The following is a 21,564-nucleotide window of genomic DNA, read 5'->3' on the forward strand; positions in this document are numbered from 1 at the left end:
TTTCCAAAACAAGAACAGTTTCCTATTTATATGTATTTATGTACACCACTGCTTATCGTTTGGGGGAGGATTGCCCTTAAAGTTAGGAAGTAAAATGGACACCATTGATTATGTATTCACAAGCCTTTTTATGTGCTCTTAGCTTTCCATCAACGTATTGTGCATTATTCATGTATGCCAACATTTTCTGCATTTTTATGACAAAAAGAAGTGTCATCACATTAATCAGGATCACTATTTTCATCCACAATATTAAAAATAAATAACTGCTTGTAAATATTTTGAAATGGCAAGGAATTGTTAAATATGAGTATCGGACAATATACATTTTCCTGTCTTGTCTGTCGTTTAGTGTTCAGTTATCATTCTTATTAATGCAAAAAATAATGTCAAACATTAACATCTTTGCAGTACTGAAACACCAGCTTAACACTGCCAGTGCCCTCCCACGTCCACTGTTTACAAGTTGTCTCACAGTCAGAGACAATGTCAGACCTGGAGATTATTCCTGAGCCTACCGAAGTGAGAACACCGTTTTGATGCATGGAAATACAGTTTTAAAAAGTCAAGGTCTGCTGGCAGTTTCTCTGTGAACTCCTACGGCAGCTTTGCTAGAGGTCATGAATATTACATAAGGGCTGTCCATGCATTCAAGTCAGCATTGCTAAGCCAAATTCCCATAGCAACACTCACATAGATTTACTCATCAGTAAGAGATGCATCAGCTTAGCATTAGTGAGTGCACTAATGCTATTCCTATTTCTCTGTAAATTCTTATCATCTCTTTTCTTTGAAAGTTTAATTTCACTGATAGTAAAATACATACTCTTTCCTAGAGCAGTTGATTTGTATCATAAAAATGCAGTCTGTAAGAGTAGGAAGAAACTGTCACACATATTCACAGCTATCAAACCTCTGACAACCCAGACCCATTAGTTACTTCTCAGGGTGGTCATCACTAACAAAAGTTACTGATCTAAATTTTGCAACCCTTTAGCAGCTTTCTGTCTCCATAGTTCAGAATTAAAGCAGGGCAGCTGGGAGAGAACACAACAGTATTCCTTCAGGGCAGCTGGGAGAGCACATCAGATTCAGCAGGAAACCTAAAAAGACAGAGCTCAAAGGCTCTTAAATGGACCATCTAAAAAAGTGCACCTCAAAGGCCAGTACCACAAATTTGTCTTATTGCAAAGGGCTTGAAGCCTTCAAGCAGTTGGCTATGACTATGAACAGCCCATTATTTAAGAATGTCATAGCATAAGCATCCCCCCCAAGAAATGTGTAACATCCTCAAAAAGCTACCACTGATCTAGTATACCTTAGTTATGAAAAATGGATCAGGCAACCTTTCCAAAGATTGGACCAAATCTTTAAAATTAGGTGAATGCTTGTTCCTGGAATCAATGCACATTCATCAATATACTAAGAGTGAAACCACACAACTTAAAATCCTCAGAATAACATTGCAAAGCCTTTCCCTAAAGAAGAGGCTTTAATGCTGAAGACCTTGATGATGCTTTAACATGACCTTTTAAATTGTTTATTTGGAAGATGTTTTTAAACACAGGGTGGATTTTGTTGAACTTAGTTGCAAGCGGCAATACAATTTCTGAATTAGGTGGGAGATACATTTTAAAATAAATATATACACATATAATCAGACAATGAGAAAAAATAGGATGGACAAGTATATGGAATATTAGAAACATTTTTTAAAAGAACAGTGTGAGGTACAAAGAATAGAGAATATAGATGTGAAAGACTACATTCTAAAGAAACTAAAGATATAGTTAATTAAAATTACATTAAAATTATTGTACTAAGACATATATGGAAGGCAACAAGTGAAGTCAAAGGAGCAGCAGCAGCATAAAAAGAGTGATGCAAGAGTTTCTTTTAAACAACATCCTTTTACCAACAATATTATCACACACATCTTTAGCCCCATATACTCACAATTCAAAATCACCAAAGAAAAATAGTAGTATTCATACGCAGGGAGAGAATCTGGGATTCCATGTTCTATATAAGATTCTGGAATATCTCTATATAATTACTGAAAAGCAACTTTTCACTAGTTTGCTTTTCATATGCAAAATCCAAGTGCTTCGTTTTTCTGTAAAACTGACTATAGTAGTCAGAACATACTAGGGGCAAATGAGCGTTGTATTGTGCCTTTATCATGCATAGGAAAATATGTCAATGATGATTTAGTAAGACAACAGGTTCTACTAGAAACAACATTTCCATTAATCTAGAGAGTGAAACAGCATCTTACCTTTGCCTTTTCCAGCTGCGTCTGGGCCTGTCGCTCTGCCTCTCTCCGCACTGCCTCTCTGTCTTCCTCAAGAGATACATCTGAATCAGATGGACGGCTAGTGTAGGAGTCCGCCGAACCCTGGACAAAAGGAATATATTACAAATGAAGAAAACTGTGTTGTGTTCTTTAAAAATATATACTAGTTTAGAATTCTTATTTGCAGCACTTTGATATAAATCCTCATTTAACAAATTCTAAAAACCTGTGATTCCCAATAGCATCAATGAGAAAAAGAATTACTATGTAAATTGTTTTAACCCTGAGGCTATTCTGAAAACCAGCATTCTTTCTCCAGCTCTATACTTGCTGTTTCTCCTTCATTCTAATCTGCATATGCCTTTTGCTATGCAGAGCTAGTTTCCGTGAAGTAACCGTAATGGTGCAGTGCAGAGCTGAAGGACGTGCAGCTGTTTCAAGGATAGCTTTAGATAAGCAAGCCACAAATAAGGCCATTTGAGTCTCACTAAAAGCAGCATTCAGATAAAAAATACAAAGTTGCTAAGAGAAATCCTTACACCTGAGAAACACCTCAGTGTCTGCTTTAAACTATTAATTTTATCTTAACTGCAGAGCACCTCCTCACCTGACACTATCTTTCCCTATCAGAAAAAATAACACGGCATAAATCTCAGCCCTTCAGCAAAAACAAAGAAATGACCACAAATCAAATTGCAGCTGACAGAACATGTCTGGAGTCAAGCACATGTCCAACCCCTGGTCACAATGCTAGAATAACTATGTAAACAACTTACATCTCAGATTTTCCTCCTTGTTGCAAGCAAAAGAATGGAAACTGCTAATTCAAACAGAATGAAAGCCTTCCCCCATCCCACCTGCAATGCAAAATATGCCAGCGAATTGAAATTTAGAGCTTACACAGATATCAGAATTCTTCAGCCGTCCTCCTTTGGCTCTTTTCAGAAGCCTGATCCAGGTGGCCTTCATTAGCCAGACAGCTTAGTTATTGTCCGCAGCTGCAGAGCCCAGCACTGATTCTCATAAAACATGTGCACACTGAACACCGCAGAATCACTGTTCTTTTCCTATCCATGCTCTGCTGCAAGCTCTTTCCTCAGTTTTGCAAGTCCTCAATGTCTCTGTTCTAGTGTAAGTAAATTTTTAATTTTCCCATGGCACCAAAAAGCAAAGATGTTTAATTAATTCAGTGGGGGGAATTTCCAGACCAAATATAATGTAAGAGATGCTACACTGATGCAATCCTCAGTACATACAAAAAAAACCTGCCTTTGCTGCTGTTATTTGTTAACTGCCTTTGTTGCCTATTTTTTTAACTGTTTAGAATACAGTGCTTATAAAAGAATCTTTACAAATCCTGTGCAAAATGTAACATTTGCAAGTGCAAAGTTCATTTCATCTCTTCAGAGCTCGGTGTGTGGTGGGGGTGGGGCTAGAAGCTTTTCACATCACTGGGCATGCTCCATATGCACAGCCTTTTACGCAGATGCTCACATCACACTGTGTTGCTAGTCTATGACAAATTACCACTTTACTTCTCAAGGGTAAACAGCTGGAAAACGGCAAGGTCTCTTGAAAGCAGAAATAGCTGCTATTGTGCTCTATTTTATTTTTCTAATATCTGTCATAAAATGTATTTCTTTCACTCAATGTCTAGGCTATGTCACATACTGCTCATTCCTGAGTTTTTAATGAGTTAGAATCATACTGCATAGACAAACACCACTTATTTTGCCAGATTAAGATTTGGATCCCCCCCAATAGAGTACAGTATTGTGTTGATAATAGTAACTCGTGTGTTATCACGTACTGCAGGGATTATGTTGAAGGATTAAAATGTATTTAATATTGTGAGGAAGAGAGAGGAAGAATCCTCTATTACATATTCCCCATCCAACACCGTGGCCACTGTAATGGATAGAACATGGAGCAATTGACCTGAACAAGGGATGGGGATCAGGCTTTTTGACCCATGATACCCTGAACCAACAATGGGTTTCAGGCCCTTATAAGGCAAAAATGAACACTTCTAACACCTTTTCCCACTATAGTCTCCAGGTTTTTAAAGATGATGAACAAGTCATTTTCAGGGAGACCCCTTAACCTTGAAGATGTGGAACATGTAATTTTGCCTTTCTTCCTCTGACTTCCTTGGGCATTCTATGAATAGTGAGAATGGTGTTAGTGTTGGACCAGCAGACCCTTTGCTATCTTCATGCTTATCAAAATTCCTAACCAGTCCACTCTTTGGAGCTGTCCCTGCCCACCTCCAAGCACCTGCTAGAAGCTGTGAGCAAAGGAAAAAGGAAATGCTCTGCATAACCTTCACCCCTACTCCCCTTCTTCAACTCTGCTTCTGAATTTTTCACTATTGGGGGTGATAGCTATGTGTCTGTTACCATATTTTCCCTACTCCCCATATTTTCCCCTTTCAAATAAATTGCAGCCATGCATGCACATTATTATTATAAATATATTAAATTTATATACCACACTTCACCTGAAGATCTCAGGGATATTCACAAGATAAAAGCACAAAATAAATAGTTAAAACAAAAACAAAACAAGCAATAACTGCCTGCCCCGCCCCCCCCCTCCACAATCACATTGAAAAGGCTGCAGAATATTAATCAGCCAAAGACCTGGTTGAAGAGAAACATTATTGCCTGGTGCCTAAAGATGTATACTGAAGGCACCAGATAAACTTTCCTGGGCAAAGCATTCCACAAATGGGGAGCTGCTGCAGAAAAGGCCCCTTCTCGTGTTGCCCCCCTCTGGACCTCTTGTGGAGGAGGCACACAAAGAAGGGCCTCAGGTGATGATAACAGAGTCCGGGTTGCTTTATATGGGTAGAGGCTGTGCATGTGAAAGGTAAACAGGCTGTATTGGTAAATATTGGTGTGGAGAACAAACTTGTCCCCTAATGGTCTCTGACCATTAACAATCAAGCCTACCACTGCTTGTTTAATTTAGAAAATTCTCACTCGTCCAGTACATTTGCATTGCTGTTTTAATGGTTGTAAGCCACTATGAGCAATCTCATAACAAAACAATATATCATAATGATGAACAATCCAACTGATCAAACAAATTGAACTAGATACAAAATTTATTTCCAAGTGAACTCAATTGAAGTAATCATCAAAAGAATTAAAAAGAAACAATTAACTGTCACTAATGCAATATGTTCCTCCACATAGATTCAGCATTATCAGTTACAAATGTCAAAGATTCCTGTGAGTAAAGCTATATACAATTAATTTGATTCTATATTATTTATATGCATTTATTTAAGCCTACAAACATGAGCAGCAAATGCTTCCTGGAGCAACACACAGTCTCAAAAGGTCTGCTCCCCACAAAATGACCTAAATTAGAAAAAGCAAACCAGAACAGCCCCCCACTCCGAATTAGGCAACCCACATCCATAGAATTTATCCCACTAAAGCATCAGAAATAATCCTTAATAACAAACTAAGGAAGCCAAATGTAACTGGCAATGAGGCACAAATCCTGCCAATGTTCTATAACTAAGAGCAGGCTTCCTCAACCTCGGCCCTCCAGATGTTTTTGGCCTACAACTCCTATGATCTCTAGCTAGCAGGATCAGTGGTCAGGGATGATGGGAATTGTAGTCTCAAAAATACCTGGAAGGCCGAGGTTGAGGAAGCCTGGCTAAGAGGTTGTTGACATTAAGAAATGATCATGGGAAGACAGTCCCCTCACTCACCACATTTCAGCCTCTGAAGGCACAAACAGGAGGGAGGGTTGAAAAAAAACTCTTTAAAGCATCTGCCCCCTTCTCCTTCAAACCCTGGAGCAAGTTATCCCACCACCTGCTGTCCACTCATTAAAAGGAGGGGGGAGGCTTAGTGCAATACCATTGATTCTACCTACAGATAACAATTTGCATTGAAAATTTACATTATAAATTAAAAAATGGGAAATTTTCAAAGTTTAAATTCTTATAAGCAATATAAAAGAAAATTGTAATATCATCAAACTATACACTTCCTAGTCTATACATTGAATGGCAAATAATTCCAAAGCTAACTAATGACACACTGCCATTTAAGAATTAAAATGCAGGGATTCATATCCAAAACGTACTTGGTTGCAAACAACAGTATACAAACAATTCATCATGGGAAGTGAAACCTCTCAGGGCTTTTATTCATTTCTCAGTAAGAAGATTCTATAATTGCAGGTTCCAATGTCCCAGTAATTACACTAGTCATTACCCCTAGGTAACCTCAGTTCTCTCCCTCCCTAGAAACAGCTGATTATAACATTTTATCTGTTGAAGGTTTCTTTAAACAAATCTAATATGTCACAATCCCTATTTACAGTTTCTATGTGCCCTTTCCCCCCTGAATTTGGGAGTCTTGTGGGAAATCATCTAAATTTGAAGGGCTCGCAATCTAACTACTGAATTTAGGAATTATAAAGCTTTATATATTTCCCAGTGTTTAGTCGACATACCAGGCACCTCTGCATCATCTCCCCATACTACTAGAACTTAACAGCACTAACACAATCTAAAACGGATCATCAGCATTCATCAAATGTGTAATACTTTTCAGCAGGAATGTAAATACAATGGATGTTTGCTGAGTTTTTCCTGCTAAGGTAACTGGTTCTAAGATGACATGGAGACAGTTGGCAATGTCTTCTTTTCTACATGCCAGATGCTGATATAAACCTCCTTGGGTTAAGAATGGAAGAGCATTTTTCAAAAAGTCAATGCAGCAGTGAAACTGAGGGCCCACGAAGACAAAGTACCTTATACATGTTAGGCTTTCAAAATGCATCTGGGTTACAGCCAACGTTTTGGATGTGTCTCAAAACAAAACCAGCCCAAATGTTAAAACCAGAGACAAATATTAGTCCATATGCTCAACTTTTAACATATAAACTAGCCTAGGTGAATGGATGAGTGGTAAATGCTTTTAGCACTTGCATAACAATGGTTCATTGAACAGCATAAACGTACCAACTTAGGCATTGATGTGTGAGACGGTAGTCTATGTTTTTAAAATAAAGAGTAAATTGGGTGATCTCAAGAATATACAAAGGGTGCTTTTAAAGTTCTCCAAAATCAACCCTATTATACTTAGGGTATATTATACCCTATTATACTTACAGCAATGTGCTTTGGTCCGCCATCTTTTAATTCATTTTAATTAAATGAATTAATTAATCATTCTAATTTTGGTTACTCTGTTTCATTTCTGTTGGGTTGGTGTTGGGTAAATGATTAGTTGGGGTTGGCTGTTATTTTAATTTGGGTATAACTGTAAATGTGTTCTTCTTCTTCGTTTGTTGCTTATATAGGATATCTTGGTATTTTAATGTTTGACGTTTTGTTGTGTTTTATATGTTGTAAGCCACCCAGAGTTGCTGGGGAAACCCAGCCAGATGGGTGGGATATAAAATAATATTATGATTATGATTCTGAAGTCATTATCAGATCTTTTGCAGTTCAACTAGCCCCATGTTTCCTGGGGCTTCGCATAGATACAACTGACTAGGGATGCCCTCTAAATAAGAGTTACAATATTATTTCACTAATGCTATAGTAACTATTTCTAATAATGATTCCCTGGAGTTTGAAATCTGGACAGTGAGTAAAAGATATACCCATACTATCCATTCAGAAGTAACTTTTTACAATCCTAGACAAAATACTTGTGAGGTTTTTTTTTTTTTAATATATTTTATTAAGGGTTTTCTTGTTTTACAGTGTAAGTGTAATGCCTCGTATTTTTTTTTTCCCCGTGTAACATTTTTACAAATCCATTTCATTTGTTGAGGCATTAGGGGGAGAAGAAAAAAGAAAAGAAAAAAAAGAAGAAAGGAGGGTGGAAGGAGGGGAGATGGATGGGGGTGGGGTGGGGTAGCGGTGTTTCTATTATGCTTAATGTATGTAGTTTGGTGTCAGCGTGCTTGTGTTGTTCACTTGTGTTCCTTTGGTGGTGAGAGAGGTTGGGGTTGGCCTAGGATGTGATTGTTTGTTTGTGATTGGCTGTGGTGATCTTTGTTTTCGTGTGTGAGTGAGGTGGGTGGGTGTTTTGGATCAAGTTAGCCATATTGATTTGTATGCTGTTGGTGGATTATTGTCATTGTCCTGTTGGGCTGTGTATGTGATAAAGGGGAGCCATACCGGGGTGAAGGTGTCTTCTTCTGTTTGTCCCCGTGTCAGTTTCAGTTTGTTAGTTAATTTTTCTAGTAGGGCTGTTTCCCATACTATTTGGTACCACTGGTCCATGCTTACTCCTGACAGGTCTCTCCAGTGTCTGGTTATGGTGTTTCTGGCTGCTGAAAGTAGGAGGTTTTAATTAGACCTGTGAATTAGAGAGAGACTGGCTAAAGGGAAGATAGAGCACAGGCAAGGAAGCACTTGGTATTAGCCAGGTCTTTCCAAGATTTCAGACTTGTATTTCTCCAAGGTATTTCCAAGATTTCACCAGATTTGTATTGGGGATGATTCAAGAATTCTATGAAAAATCTCAGAAGTCCCGGAGGGGGAGTACATAATGCCTTTTCATGGAAAAGCAATTCCTTTCATCTTTTCATTATGCATTCTTACCCACTAGTACACTAGCTACTGACGTAGGGCAGAAAAGAAGGGGGGGGATTAAGTCTTTAAATATATATCACATATTTTAAAATTTAAATAGATTTTAATTTATTTTAGTACATTTACCTTAAAAATGGCTTAAAATATCTGAATGCAACAATAAACCTACACATGCAATACAATCCTGTTTGTTTATCCTGAAATAAATTCAACTGAGTTTAATAAGGATTACTGCCAAACAGTTGTGAATAGGAACATAGCCTCATCTCTTAAAATTAAACCCATGATCTCTTCTCAGAGACATTACCATAGCTTTGGTACTATGAAGAAAAACATGACAGGACCATCTCATTATGCCCTATTCCCTTCAGCTGACTCCTCACTCCTCCCAGGCCCATAATATAAGTCCAAGAAAACATAAAGATGTGAAGATGGTATCCTTGTCCTTGTCCTACCCCCTCAATGCTCCCCCAAGGGAAGGGAGCTTTGCCCGCCCCTACTGGTCTCAGCTGGCACAAGCTGACAATCATCAGAGGTCAGGCTCTCTCTTGGCAAAGAATGTCAGCTTCTGCAGGTAAAAAACATAGCAATACAGTGGAACCTCTGTTTTTTAGTTTCTTGGAATTCGAACGTTTCAGAAGCCGAACACCGAAAACCTTGAAGTAATTGCTTCCATTTTCAAATGCGCCTGGGAAGTTGAATGGCTTCCAAGGTGCATTTCTCAATTTTCACCACAGACTTTCCCGACCACCCACTGAGCCTTGGTTGTTGAACTTTCGGAAGTCGACTGGTCTTCCAGAACAGACTACATTTGACAATCAAGGTTCCACTGTTATATGGAGTAGGTACCAAGATGAAGCAAACAGCTCACCTGTTCTGTATAATGTTCTGGCTGCCACCCCAGAGACTATAAATCTTCTCTATATAAATACTATATTCTACTTTTTTCATGGTTCATATTAGTATGCAAACTCGGTAGAAGGGTTTGGCGATACACAAGAAAGTCAGGAGTTGAGCCTCTCATTGTGCTCAATCCCCTTACCCAGTGTTCAGTGAACAATGTTATCATCCAAAGTAAGATCAGTTAACACATAGGACCTTACTTTTGAATAAGCATGTTCAGGAATGGGCAATGTATGCTAGTTCATGAATCCACTACTGGTACAATTTTACCTTTGAATGCTATGCATGTATACTCACAGAAATACATCCTGGAGCAGGGAATTAAAAGTTTTAGCCTTGGGTATACACCAAGATGAACAACAGAAAGTCATTTTAAACTCTGAAGCACCAACATTTGAAGATTTCTGCCTCAGGTAATAGGTGAATTGTACAATTAGAATAAAAGCTACATTTCAGATGAGACAGCTCATTTATTAGCCTGAAGGAACAATTTTAAATTGTACAAAAATGTAGGTCAACTGGATTAATTTGTAAAGATCAGTAATGCTGAATACAAGCACTTTTTTTTGCTCCTATGACTAAACAAAATATTTTGTTTGTTTTGCTACTGGCTGAAATCATGCTGACAGAGAGACATCGCTATCACGTTTTGCCACGCTACACACAACCTGCCAACAATGTAAACCATGGTGACACAGGCAGGAAAACACCAGCATCCAGAAGTATCATACTACAGTTCTCATACTACAGTTGTTGTAAACAGTCATGGGCTGCATGTGGGTCAACAAATTGAAGTTGAATCCTGAAAAGGCATAGGTGCTATGGGTTCCAAGTTCCCAAGTCCAGGTGGGAAGACAGCTTGTTTTAGACAGGGTTGCTGTCTACTGGAAGGAACAGGTTTGTAACCTAGGAGTACTCCTGGAGCCAACATTGTGACTTGAGGCCCAGGTAGCCCTTGTTGGCCAGGACTGCCTATTTCCAGCTATGGCTGGTTGGTCAGCTATAGCCTCTTGGTGAGGTGACTTGGCCATGGTATTCCATTTTCTGGAAAGTTCCAGATTGGATTATTGCTGTGTGCTATAAGTGGGAATGGCCTTGATGATGACTGGTCCAAAATGAAGCAGCCACCTTACTAGCTGGGACTGCCTTTAGAAATCAGATAACCCCTGTTCTAAAATAGCTGCACTGGGTGCCAGTTCATTTCTCGTGCAGTTCAAGGTGCAAAACATGGTGGTGTTTAGAGCCATAAATGATTTAGGCCTCAAATATCTGAAAGACCTTCTCTCTTTCTCTACAGACCCTCCCAGGTGTTAAGATCAGCAGATGTGGTCCTCTTGGTATTTCCTCTGCCCTCAGAAGGTTGGGGTAGGGGTGTCCTGAGAAAGGACATTCTCTGCAGGAGCCGCTAAGTTGTGGAATTCCTCCTGCACAGAGGTGTGTCTGGCTTCTTCACCAAACAGCTTTCAGCTAATGCTTTTTTGCTACATGAGATCCATGTTTCCAGGGCCTTTCCTATTCCAGTGATTGCAATCTGTTTAACCATTTAAAAATTAAATTGTTGTAACCTGCCCTAGTAGCTGCCAGTGAAGGACTGGTAATGCATTTAATTGGGGAGGGGGGAGAGGAACATTGCAATGTAGCCTAAACATGTTGTAAAAGAAAAAAACCAAATTAAATTGAACCTGTCCTGTATTTACTAGCATGAAACTATGAGCTCATTAAGGTTAAGCAATTCTAAGTCCCACTGAATATACTTCACTCTACCACTGAAATAAATTGAACTTAGAAATGCTTAATTAGGACTGAATCACAAAGAACATACTTGAAGACATGATACTAATTATAGTTTCTGGATTAATAACTGCTCTGGAATCTTCTAAATTAAGAGTGGCATATAAATGAGCTTACCACAGAAATATATAACAAACGATAAAGTATTTCTCTCACTTCAGCTACCACATTACCAGCACAGTAGGCGTTCAGGATAACCATAACAACAACAAAACAGCAATACAATTAGAAAGAGGAGGTGAAAGGCGACAATTTATAGATACTGCAAACATGGTTTTTGTTTCGTCAAGAGTAAGTATTTCAACAATGAATTATCTGTTTTCTAATTAGGACGGTGTCTTACCTCTTTAAAATATATACAGTATGTGTGCCTCTATCCCAGGCACCCCCAATTTGGCCCTCCAGATGTTTTGGGACTACAACTCCCATCATCCCTGACCACTGGTCCTGTTAGTTTTAGAAAGGGACTATCACCTTCAGAATCATAGAATCAAAGGAAAAGGAAATATTTCCACTAATAAGTTAGGCATTCACACTATTTGAAGTACTGTAGTGAGCGGTCAAGATATTTTCATATTTGTTTCATATCTTGATAGAGCCATTGCTTCTCTAATTTCTTCTTCTTCTTCTTCTTCTTCTTCTTCTTCTTCTTCTTCTTCCTCCTCCTCCTCCTCCTCCTCCTCCTCCACCACCACCACCACCACCACCACAACATTTCATCTGTGATCTCAAGGCATAAAAAGGCAGTCCTTGAGGTATTGCGGTCCTGAGCCATTTAAGGATTATAGGTTGAAACCGGCACTTTGAATTGGGCACCGAAACTAATTGTCAGCCAGTGCAGTTGGTCAGGATGGTGTAATATGCTCAAACTGTCTTGCCTCAGTAAGCAACCTGGCCACCAAATTCTGCACCAGCTGAGGTTTCCAAACCATTTTCAGAGGCAGCACCATGTCTAACATATTGAAATAATCTAACCTAGAGGTATCCTGAGCATTGCCAACAGTAGTTAAGCTATTCCAGTTCAGATAGGGGCACAGCTGGGCCACTAGCCAAAGCTGATGAAAGGCACTCCTTGCCACTGAGCTCACTTAGGCCTCAAGTGACAACAAAAGGATCCAGACGTAGCCCACAGCTGCCTATCTGCTCCTTCAGAAGGAGTTAAACCCCATCAAGAGCAGGCAACCTCTCTGCAGGCAGCCAGGTAGTCTAGGGAACTGGCCAACAGTACCTCAGCCTTATCTGGATTGAGCTTCAGTTTGTTGGCTCTCATCCGGTACACAGTATGAGGCAGCCATCTATGTTCATCCATGGCAGACAACTTCTATTTCTCAGACATGGGAACCATTACCCACAGAGATCTGTCTTGCTGGGATTCAGTTTATTTGCCCTTATCCAGCCCATCACGACATCAAGGAACTAGTCCAAGGCCTGCTTGCCCCTTGCCCCAAATCACCTAATGACCACAAAGCTACTAATGACCACAATGCTACAGCAATTTCCCCCCCCTAAAAACATACCGGATTATTTTAATAATAAACTGCTATTTTTATTGTTGTACTGTATTTGAAAGGAGTAGGTTGAATTTATATCACTGTGTTTCTAGTCTAAACTACTGAGATTCAGAATTAATCTTTTCCTGTAATTGTAATTAACAGCACGTTTTGAATCTAAGTGAAAACCCCTAATTTTTCTGTCACACTTCCGGCTGTTGTGCAGTGACTCAGAAATAATTGCTTGTGTGGTATAAGGATATGAAAATATTTTCTTCAATTGGGACCTCATGGGTTCTTAAACACATTCAACTTTATATCCCAACACCAAACAAAAAATCTGTAAGCCTAGGCGGGGGAGAGGGGTCCAAAATTGGGGGGGGGGCCTAAAAAGGGGAGGGAATTGAAATTTGGGAGGAAATTGAAAAATCTGGATGATGATTACAGTATTTTTACATATAAGAAGTTGTGTTTAAAATAATGTTATTAAAGCCAATTCATTCTACTGCAAAACTCTTATATTGAAAAAGCAAAGCAAATATTACATGTGGATGTTACTGTTTAAATATTTATATCCCACCTTCACATTACACACATTACATAGGCAAACAATAAGTTAACTACTTTTTTCAAGGTTACTGGAATCCTTCTCTTAATAATATAATATAATGATATATTGCTTCAAATTCTAAGAAAGGAGATTCCAAGTAAACATCAGGAAGAACTTTCTGACGGTAAGAGCTCTTTGACAGTGGAAAAGTCTTCCTGAGAAGGTAGTGGACTCTCCTTCCTTGAAGATTTTTAAGCTGAGGTTGGATGGCCATCTGTCATGGATGCTTTAGTTGAGATTCCTGCATTGCAGAGAGTTAGACTAGATGATCCTCGAGTTCCCTTCAAACTCTACAATTCTATACTAGAGAAGTAATGTCCTTCAAAACATAATGCAAGGAAACTACTTTCAAATGTTGCAAAGCACAGAACGCAGAATACATGTTTCAGGTATTTGGTGCAGAATTGCACTTTGAGAGACTCCAAAGCATATTTCTCCTGAAGCATGGGGACAAAGTCTTGCCTTTATTTATTTAACAAAAAATATATATGATGCTTGATTGACAATATATGTTAAAATAACAAGTTTAAAACTATTTAAAACATATAAAGTTCACTAATATTAAAAGTAAAAAAATTAAAACACATCAACACCAACGTTTCTGGATATTTTAAGGAGGTGCGGAAAAGAGTACAAGCAAAGGAACTTGCCTGATGTCAACAGACAGGGAATTCCAAAGTGTGGGTGGTACCACACTAAAATACCGATTTCTTATAGCAGTATAACAAGTACAATGTGGCATGTGTAACAATGCTAGTTCTGCAGACTAAAGTGGTAGAGTGGACACACTTGTGATCCCGCAAGTAAACAGGTTCCAAGCCATTAAAAGTTTTATACACCAATAGTAAGATCTTGAACTTGTCCTGGTAACAAATCAGCAACCAGTACAAAACTCCAAGTGCAGGTATTATAATCTGACAGGGACTCCTGTCAACAACTGTGCTGCAGCATTTGTACAACACTCAGTTGTCTCAAACTCCTCCATCTACTATAGTAAAAAAAACAAACTGATGACTGTTTGTATGGGTCTATTTTTATTCAAGGAACAAACTAGCATGTGAAGCTCAAACTGAAAGAAAGGAATCAGAAGCTGTAACATTAATTCTGATTCAAGAAATAAAATTAAGATATATTATCAAGCTATATTATTTACCATGTTGGAAAGGGATCTCATATTAATATATAAGATTCCAGGATAGCTAATTTTGTCCACTATTACTATATTTGATATGTATAATGATACTGTACTACTGATAAGTTCAACAGCACAACCAAATTTACTAGGGCATATGAATTATGCTTCTACATAATAATGTTGCAGCTCAAAGCATGGATAAGAAACTCTTCCTCTTGTTTATTATGACATTGTTTTTATTTATTTTATTTGTCCTTGTTTTCACAACTGGGAAAAGCTACTGCATACTTAGATACCTAAGGGTATAGCAGATTGCACCTTCATCTAATAGAACAGAATGATGTAGTCTTGAAAGGCAGTTTAAAAACATTCAAAATAAAATAAATAAAGTGGGTATATTTGCAATTACTGTTGGAGGTTAGAAAGCATATCTACTTTTAAATTTTATAAATATACAAAAGATTATAAACTAAGTTTAGGTTAGACACGAAAAGTGAATATTGCCTGTATTTCAGTTTTTCACAAATACCCATTTCCCCATTCCCTCAAAAAGTGGGGTGATGGCATATTTCCCCTTACGGTTCAAAAATAATCAGAAATTTTACATGTCTACCCAACCCGCTCAAATACAATATGTTCACAACTTACCCCTTCAAAATCTTCATTGTCATAAAGGTACATATCTTTGTCGAATTTTACACTTCTTCACTGTGTTCATATAGTCTTGAAGTTCCTTAGTTTTCTCTTAAAAGTTCACTATCTTAGTGATATACTTTCTACAGCTGGGATACAGAGCTTCAGTACTTGTTTCCCACGGTTGAAATGGTCTTTAAATATTGTTCTCTGATACAAAAACAAAACCTCTTGCTGTAGGCAGTTAAGGAAATTATGATTTGGCAAGCTGCACCAGTAAAAATATTCCACAAGCAAGGAAAGACAGCCACAAAGATGTGTTATCTTAATCCACTTCTATAAGTAGAAGTGTACAGTTGAAACGCATAGGTCAGTTATTCAAAAGTCCCATGCTAATTGCATGTAGCTGGCCCTGCAATGATTGGCTCTAAGTATAGGGCTGTACTTGAAAAACAGCAAGAATCCTGTTCACTTAGTAGGAATAGCCAAGGGCTGTTGCGGATTCATCTCACTACAGTATATGCACACTTTACTTTCTGTACAATCACTTATGTACAAGATAGTATTAATGATCAAGGAAATGGGTATTTTGAGATCTCATCTGGTGACATGACTGGCACTTTAAGAAGATTTAGCTCTCCAAAAGGGGGCAGATCCTTAGAGAGGCGAATTAGAGGCAGAGGCTCAAAAAGCAATTCACTTACAACCTTTGTTAGAACAAGCTGCTCATTAGGAGATATGGGGGAAATAATCAGAGCATCCCGTTTTCTAATCAAACACTATTCTGTTGCCTGAACTTTTTTCAGTTCTTATTTTTAAAAGAATTTTTAAAGTCCTTTCCATTCCATCAGGGTATAAATACTGAAACTGTAAGAATCAAGTTAAACAACCTATGGCCTTTTAAATATGCCACGTGTGTGTGTGTGTGTGTGTGTGTGTTATTGTGATGATGATGTTTACAGGCAGCCCCCTATTTATGCGTGTTCAATATGCACATGACTGTGTATATGCACATTGCGCCGAATCTGGAAGTGAATTTTAAAATTGCTAAAACAGCCCCAGAAGAGGTGCGAACCAGTTAGAAAAGGCATGAAAATAGTACCTAGCAATCCCATAGGCCATTGTAATTGCAATCCCAAGAGCCCTTGCCCTGAGACTTGTGCAGAGTTGGAGTTTGAGGAAGGAGGTTGGGAGGGGGTGATTGTGGTGGAGTTTGGAGGGGTTTTTTAGCTGTTCTTTGAGATGGCACCTAAACACACAGCGCCATCATCTTCCTCGAGTGATGGCAAACCCAAGAGGCAGCAGTAGGTGCCAAAGCCTGAGGAGAAATTGGAAGGGATGGACTGTTTACAGGACTGCATGAGCATGTGCTGTGGCATGCAAGTTTGGCAGGAATGAGTCCAACATATGTGCCATTAATATAAGGGAGAAGAAACTCCAGGCTTCAGGGGCAGCAAGTCCCAGTGCACCTACAACTGCCAAGATCCCCAGTCACATGTGGGATGAGGCACTGAATCTATGGCTAGAAAGCATGAACCATTGGTGTATCCTCATCAATGGCAGCACCTTGTACAAGAAGGTTCTCATGCTGTATGCACACTTCAAGTAACCTGCAAAGGAGTTCTGAGCCAGCTCCAGTTGGCAGACCTGCTTCAAACAATGCTTCTATTTGAAAAACATCAGCACCCGTGTTAAAGCTGCATCCGCACATCAGGAGGCTGCCCAAGCATGCCGTGACCAGTTGAGGAGACAAAGGTGCCAGCTACCCATCACCATGTTCCTTGGCAAAACACCATCAGCCACACCAAGTGCATATGTCCCACAGTAAAGCATTTCAGGGTACTGGTCTACCCTGCTTGTCATTGTTTGCAAATCATCCTCCAGTGATGAGGAAGACTAAGGGGAAGAAGGCAGTAACTCACTGACAGGGTGAGGAAAAGAAAAAGGAGAAAAAACAAGTTTCTCCCCTGCTCTGAAAAAAAACAGCAATGGCTGTTTATAGAGCTCCAATCAGACCCCACCTACCCCAGCTGAGGCAAGATCGGACTGGAAGGGCAGAGTGGCACGTCTCCCTGAAGAGGCAGAAGCAGAAAATTAAAGACCTTGCTTAACTTACCTGGAGGGAGGAGCCAACCTGAGGTGAAGAAATGCTAGTTGGAAGAAACTACAGAGCTTTCAGGAAGGACTTAATAGGTTGGAGAAAGGGGGCAGCTTAATCTTGTATGTGTATTCCAGGGATCCTAGGGACAAGAATGGTCCCAGACTTGCTTGGTAAGAAAATAAGGGACTCACTGTATCTCCCTTAAATTAAAGGTAGTAGATCTGGGGTTCTTGTGGAACCCTATAGTGCTGCTAATTCTCCCTTAATTTCTTTTTGGACTATGAAGCACAACCCTCATCAGCTGTCCTCTCTCTCCTCAGTCCACACCACTTACTAACCCTATTTCATACTCAAGTGTTTTGCCTGACTGGAATGTGTCTGATGATGGCTGTTGGTTGCCTGTATGAAGGACACTGAGGGATGTGTGAATGTGTGCAGAAAGTAACCTTCTGTACAAAGGTGAAATGGAACTTTGTTGCTTTGTCTCTGCTCTCACCCTCTATTGGCATGTGGCCCCTGAGGTTCAAAAAAAGTTCCCCACTCCTGACATAACACAGCCTCCCTTGGCTTGTTAAAATTCCCAATGAATTTTATTCTCTTTCCATTACCACACTTTCTCCCCATAAGATCAATAATACATTAGTAAACTTATGAATTTGTCTCAAAAACCTGACAGGTTGACTTTTTGTTAATATCATATCATAGTTGAATTAGCAGGAAGTCTTGGTATTGGAATCTTAGCCAAAAGCTACAAAAAACACCAGTTACACAACCAGGCACACTATAAATAAGTTTGCATAAGTTTGCAATGCAATGCCTTTGGGAAAAGCAACAGAAAGACACCACAGCTTTAGTTGGCAATATTAATAGAATAAACATATTCTTCTTAACAAACCTGATGCATTCATTTTCTCTCTCTCTCAACAAGCTTTTTATTTGGATCACTTTAACAAAGTGCATGGATTATATATAACCAGATTTAATACTGGGAAGCATAATTCAGTAAAAGAATGTCAGTAGTGTAACTTAAAATGGGATTTATTTTATATACATATTTTTCCTCACCTCTTTTTACCTGATGAAACAATATTCTGCCCAATTTAGTATTTACTGAAGTGTTGCTACTGCAGCTTCTGCATAAGCTCTATTGAAATAAACAGGCTGTGCAGCATCAGTGCCATTTTACATTTATCTGGGAGAAGTGACACATCTCTAGGCTTTCCTGTTGAATACGTTGCTGTCGTTTATCCATGATACTTTGAACAGCATTTCTCTTTATCACTGGGAAGTTCAACTCCAGAAATAGATGCTATCCATCTTATCAGTCCGCCAGACATAAGCCCCTGTTTTTTTCAATCCTTCTCTGGACTGCTTCCCTTCCTGTGCAGTATTTTTTGTTTTGAGCACTGCTACATTACTTATGTCTTTCCTAGTGACTAAAATACCCAATCGCAAAAGTGAAATCAAAATCTGACTCAAAATATACTTTGCAGGAATTCATTTCTCATTTTTATCATTTCTGTATCAGTGCCTACTGAGTATGGCATGTTGATGCAACTGTGCAAGAATAGTTTCCTTCATAAACTATTCCTCCTTTTATTACATTATGCATTTTTAATCACTCAAAGCAGCACCACATAGCATGGCAAGAGGGAAAACTCTGGGGTCAATTGCAGTCAGCGTCCTTTGAAATATATATGGTTGGACAGTCTTCTTGAAGCTACCAACATGAGTTTGACCAAACTGTGGGAGACAGTGGAAGACAGGAGTGCCTGGCGTGCTCTGGTCCATGGGGTCACAAAGAGTCGGACACAACTAAACAACTAAACAACAACTATATATATATATAGTGTATATATATATATATATAACAACTATATATATATGTAATTAAAATATATTTAACCTGCCCACTGACAATTGATTTCAGGGAAGGATATAACCAATAAAACCACAGTTCATGATATAAAACCATAATCATATTCAGCATAAAATTAAGGCAACAGTAAAATGATCATGAGCAGATCACAGGCTAAGCACCAATCGAAAGGAACCAAATGACTGAGTAATTGATCGTGTCTATGTCACTATTGCAGAACTTTCATTCCTTGTCTTTTAATTGCTTTCTCTATAAATACGTAAATCTTTGAGAAAAAATGAATATATTGCTTTTCTACCCTGCCTTTATTTCATGATGAAATTCGGCATAATATACTTAGGTTTTCCAAGTGATCTTCTATGCAGTCACTGATCAGACCTAGAACTGCAAAGTTTCAGTAATTCCATTGCATAATATGCCTCCAGACCATGCTCTGTACATATATTGCACTTTCCCACATTGAAGAAACCAGCCATTTGGTGGAAAACGCTGTAGCTTACATCTACCATCAGGAAGTTGCAATAAAAGGAGCTCTGCTGGGCTTCAGGCAGTTGAATTGGTTTCACTACTGAGCTATGGTCACCTTCCCAAAGGAAACTGATGTCCCATAGACCTCACATATGAATAAGACCAGTGCTTTTTTTCCTAAAAAATTGTTTAGGGGTACTCTCATTCTGGGATGCAGGTGGTGCTGTGGGTTAAACCACAGAGCCTAGGACTTGCTGATCAAAAGGTTGGCGGTTCGAATCCCCGCGACGGGGTGAGCTCCCATTGCTCAGTCCCTGCTCCTGCCAACCTTGCTGTTTGAAAGCTCATCAAAGTGCAAGTAGATAAATAGGTACCGTTCCGGTGGCAAGGTAAACGGCGTTTCTGTCCGCTGCTCTGGTTTGCTGGAAGCGGCTTAGTCATGCTGGCCACATGACCCGGAAGCTGTACACTGGCTCCCTCGGCCAATAAAGTGAGATGAGCGTCACAACCCCAGAGCCGGTCACGACTGGACCTAATGGTCAGGGGTCCCTTTACCTTTACCTTACTCTCATTTTGACTCAAGAAAATCACTATTTTATAGTTCAAATAGGGAAAAATAAGTACAGTAAATGGACAAAAGTACAAAGATTCACAAAATGTTTAGGAGTATGTGTCCCCCTGAGTCCCCCCAGAAAAAAGCACTGAAAAAAAACACCCAGAAAAAAAGCACTTCACCACATGAAGGAGAACAAACTGTTATGGCTCTATTTGCTACCACTCCAAAAAGAAAAGTATGGGCAATAGCAAACAAATTAACCTGTTTCAACTGCTTAATAGTATTTGCAGTTTGGTAAACTCCTGGTCATTCATCTTTCACACTGATAGTATGAGAGCTGAAATTATTTATTTCTACAGTAATTGTGTTAGTTACTAAGGTTGCAATTCTATACACTTTTATATGAGTAGACATGCATAAGAATGCATTGTAAAATACCACTAGCTTCAGTTTATTATATTCTCTGTCACTTTCCTGTATGTACATATTCGTCATGGTATTGCTTAACATCTGCTGACATCAGAAATAAAGTTCATAGCTGAATAAAGTGCACCATTCACCTTGTAATTTATACAAGATGGGTTGTAAGAAGGCCAATAGAAATATTTATCACAGGGAAAAAAACACTGGAAAAAGGAATATATTAGTAAAGAGGTCACAATAAACTATCACATGAAAGTTATTATAAAAATGTAATTCCTTAAGAGGTCTTGCTAAAATACTGATTTGATTCAGTTTCTGCTGCTCTTTCAAAGAAACTCTTCAACATCACTTAACAGAGTGTCCTTTACTCTCTTTAGGGGGAACATCTATTTTAGTAAAAGAGATTGGGCTTTGTTAGAATGAAACAACTTTTAATTTAAGCACAGAAGAGCTTTTGAGCAATCGTAAATCAAGAATAGGGATACTAATAGCATACTTGGCCAGTGATTCGGTGATGTAATTTCTGATAAGAAACAATATGTGTTTTATTTAAAAAGCTGTGGCTAAAAATATTCATATGTACAAATATATAATGGCCACATTTCTTTCCTCCTTCTTATAGTAAAAAATTTCAATGACTGAAAATTAGGCATTTCCTTCCATAGTTAGATGTTACATAGTTATATGCAAAGGAGCAAA

The 21,564-nt window shown here is 38.8% G+C and overlaps 1 protein-coding gene across 10 annotated transcripts in view; it reads right to left on the reverse strand.

Annotated features, from left to right (window-relative positions):
- The window catches only part of CACNB2 (calcium voltage-gated channel auxiliary subunit beta 2), a 126,952-nt gene that overhangs the window by 40,641 nt on the left and 64,747 nt on the right, over window positions 1–21,564 (reverse strand). For 6 of the 10 annotated variants that reach the window (XM_079948305.1, XM_079948306.1, XM_079948303.1 and 3 more), the window contains one exon: window positions 2,279–2,398. In XM_079948305.1, the coding sequence (XP_079804431.1) occupies window positions 2,279–2,398 (120 nt within the window). Of the gene's footprint in view, window positions 1–2,278; window positions 2,399–3,072; window positions 3,092–3,196; window positions 3,710–15,453; window positions 15,752–21,564 lie in introns of those variants that run through there. The other 4 variants (XM_079948310.1, XM_079948308.1, XM_079948311.1 and 1 more) reach the window with 4 other exon arrangements.

The sequence above is a fragment of the Podarcis cretensis genome (assembly GCF_951804945.1).
Source record: "Podarcis cretensis genome assembly, chromosome: 12".
Taxonomy (NCBI): Eukaryota; Metazoa; Chordata; class Lepidosauria; order Squamata; family Lacertidae; genus Podarcis; species Podarcis cretensis.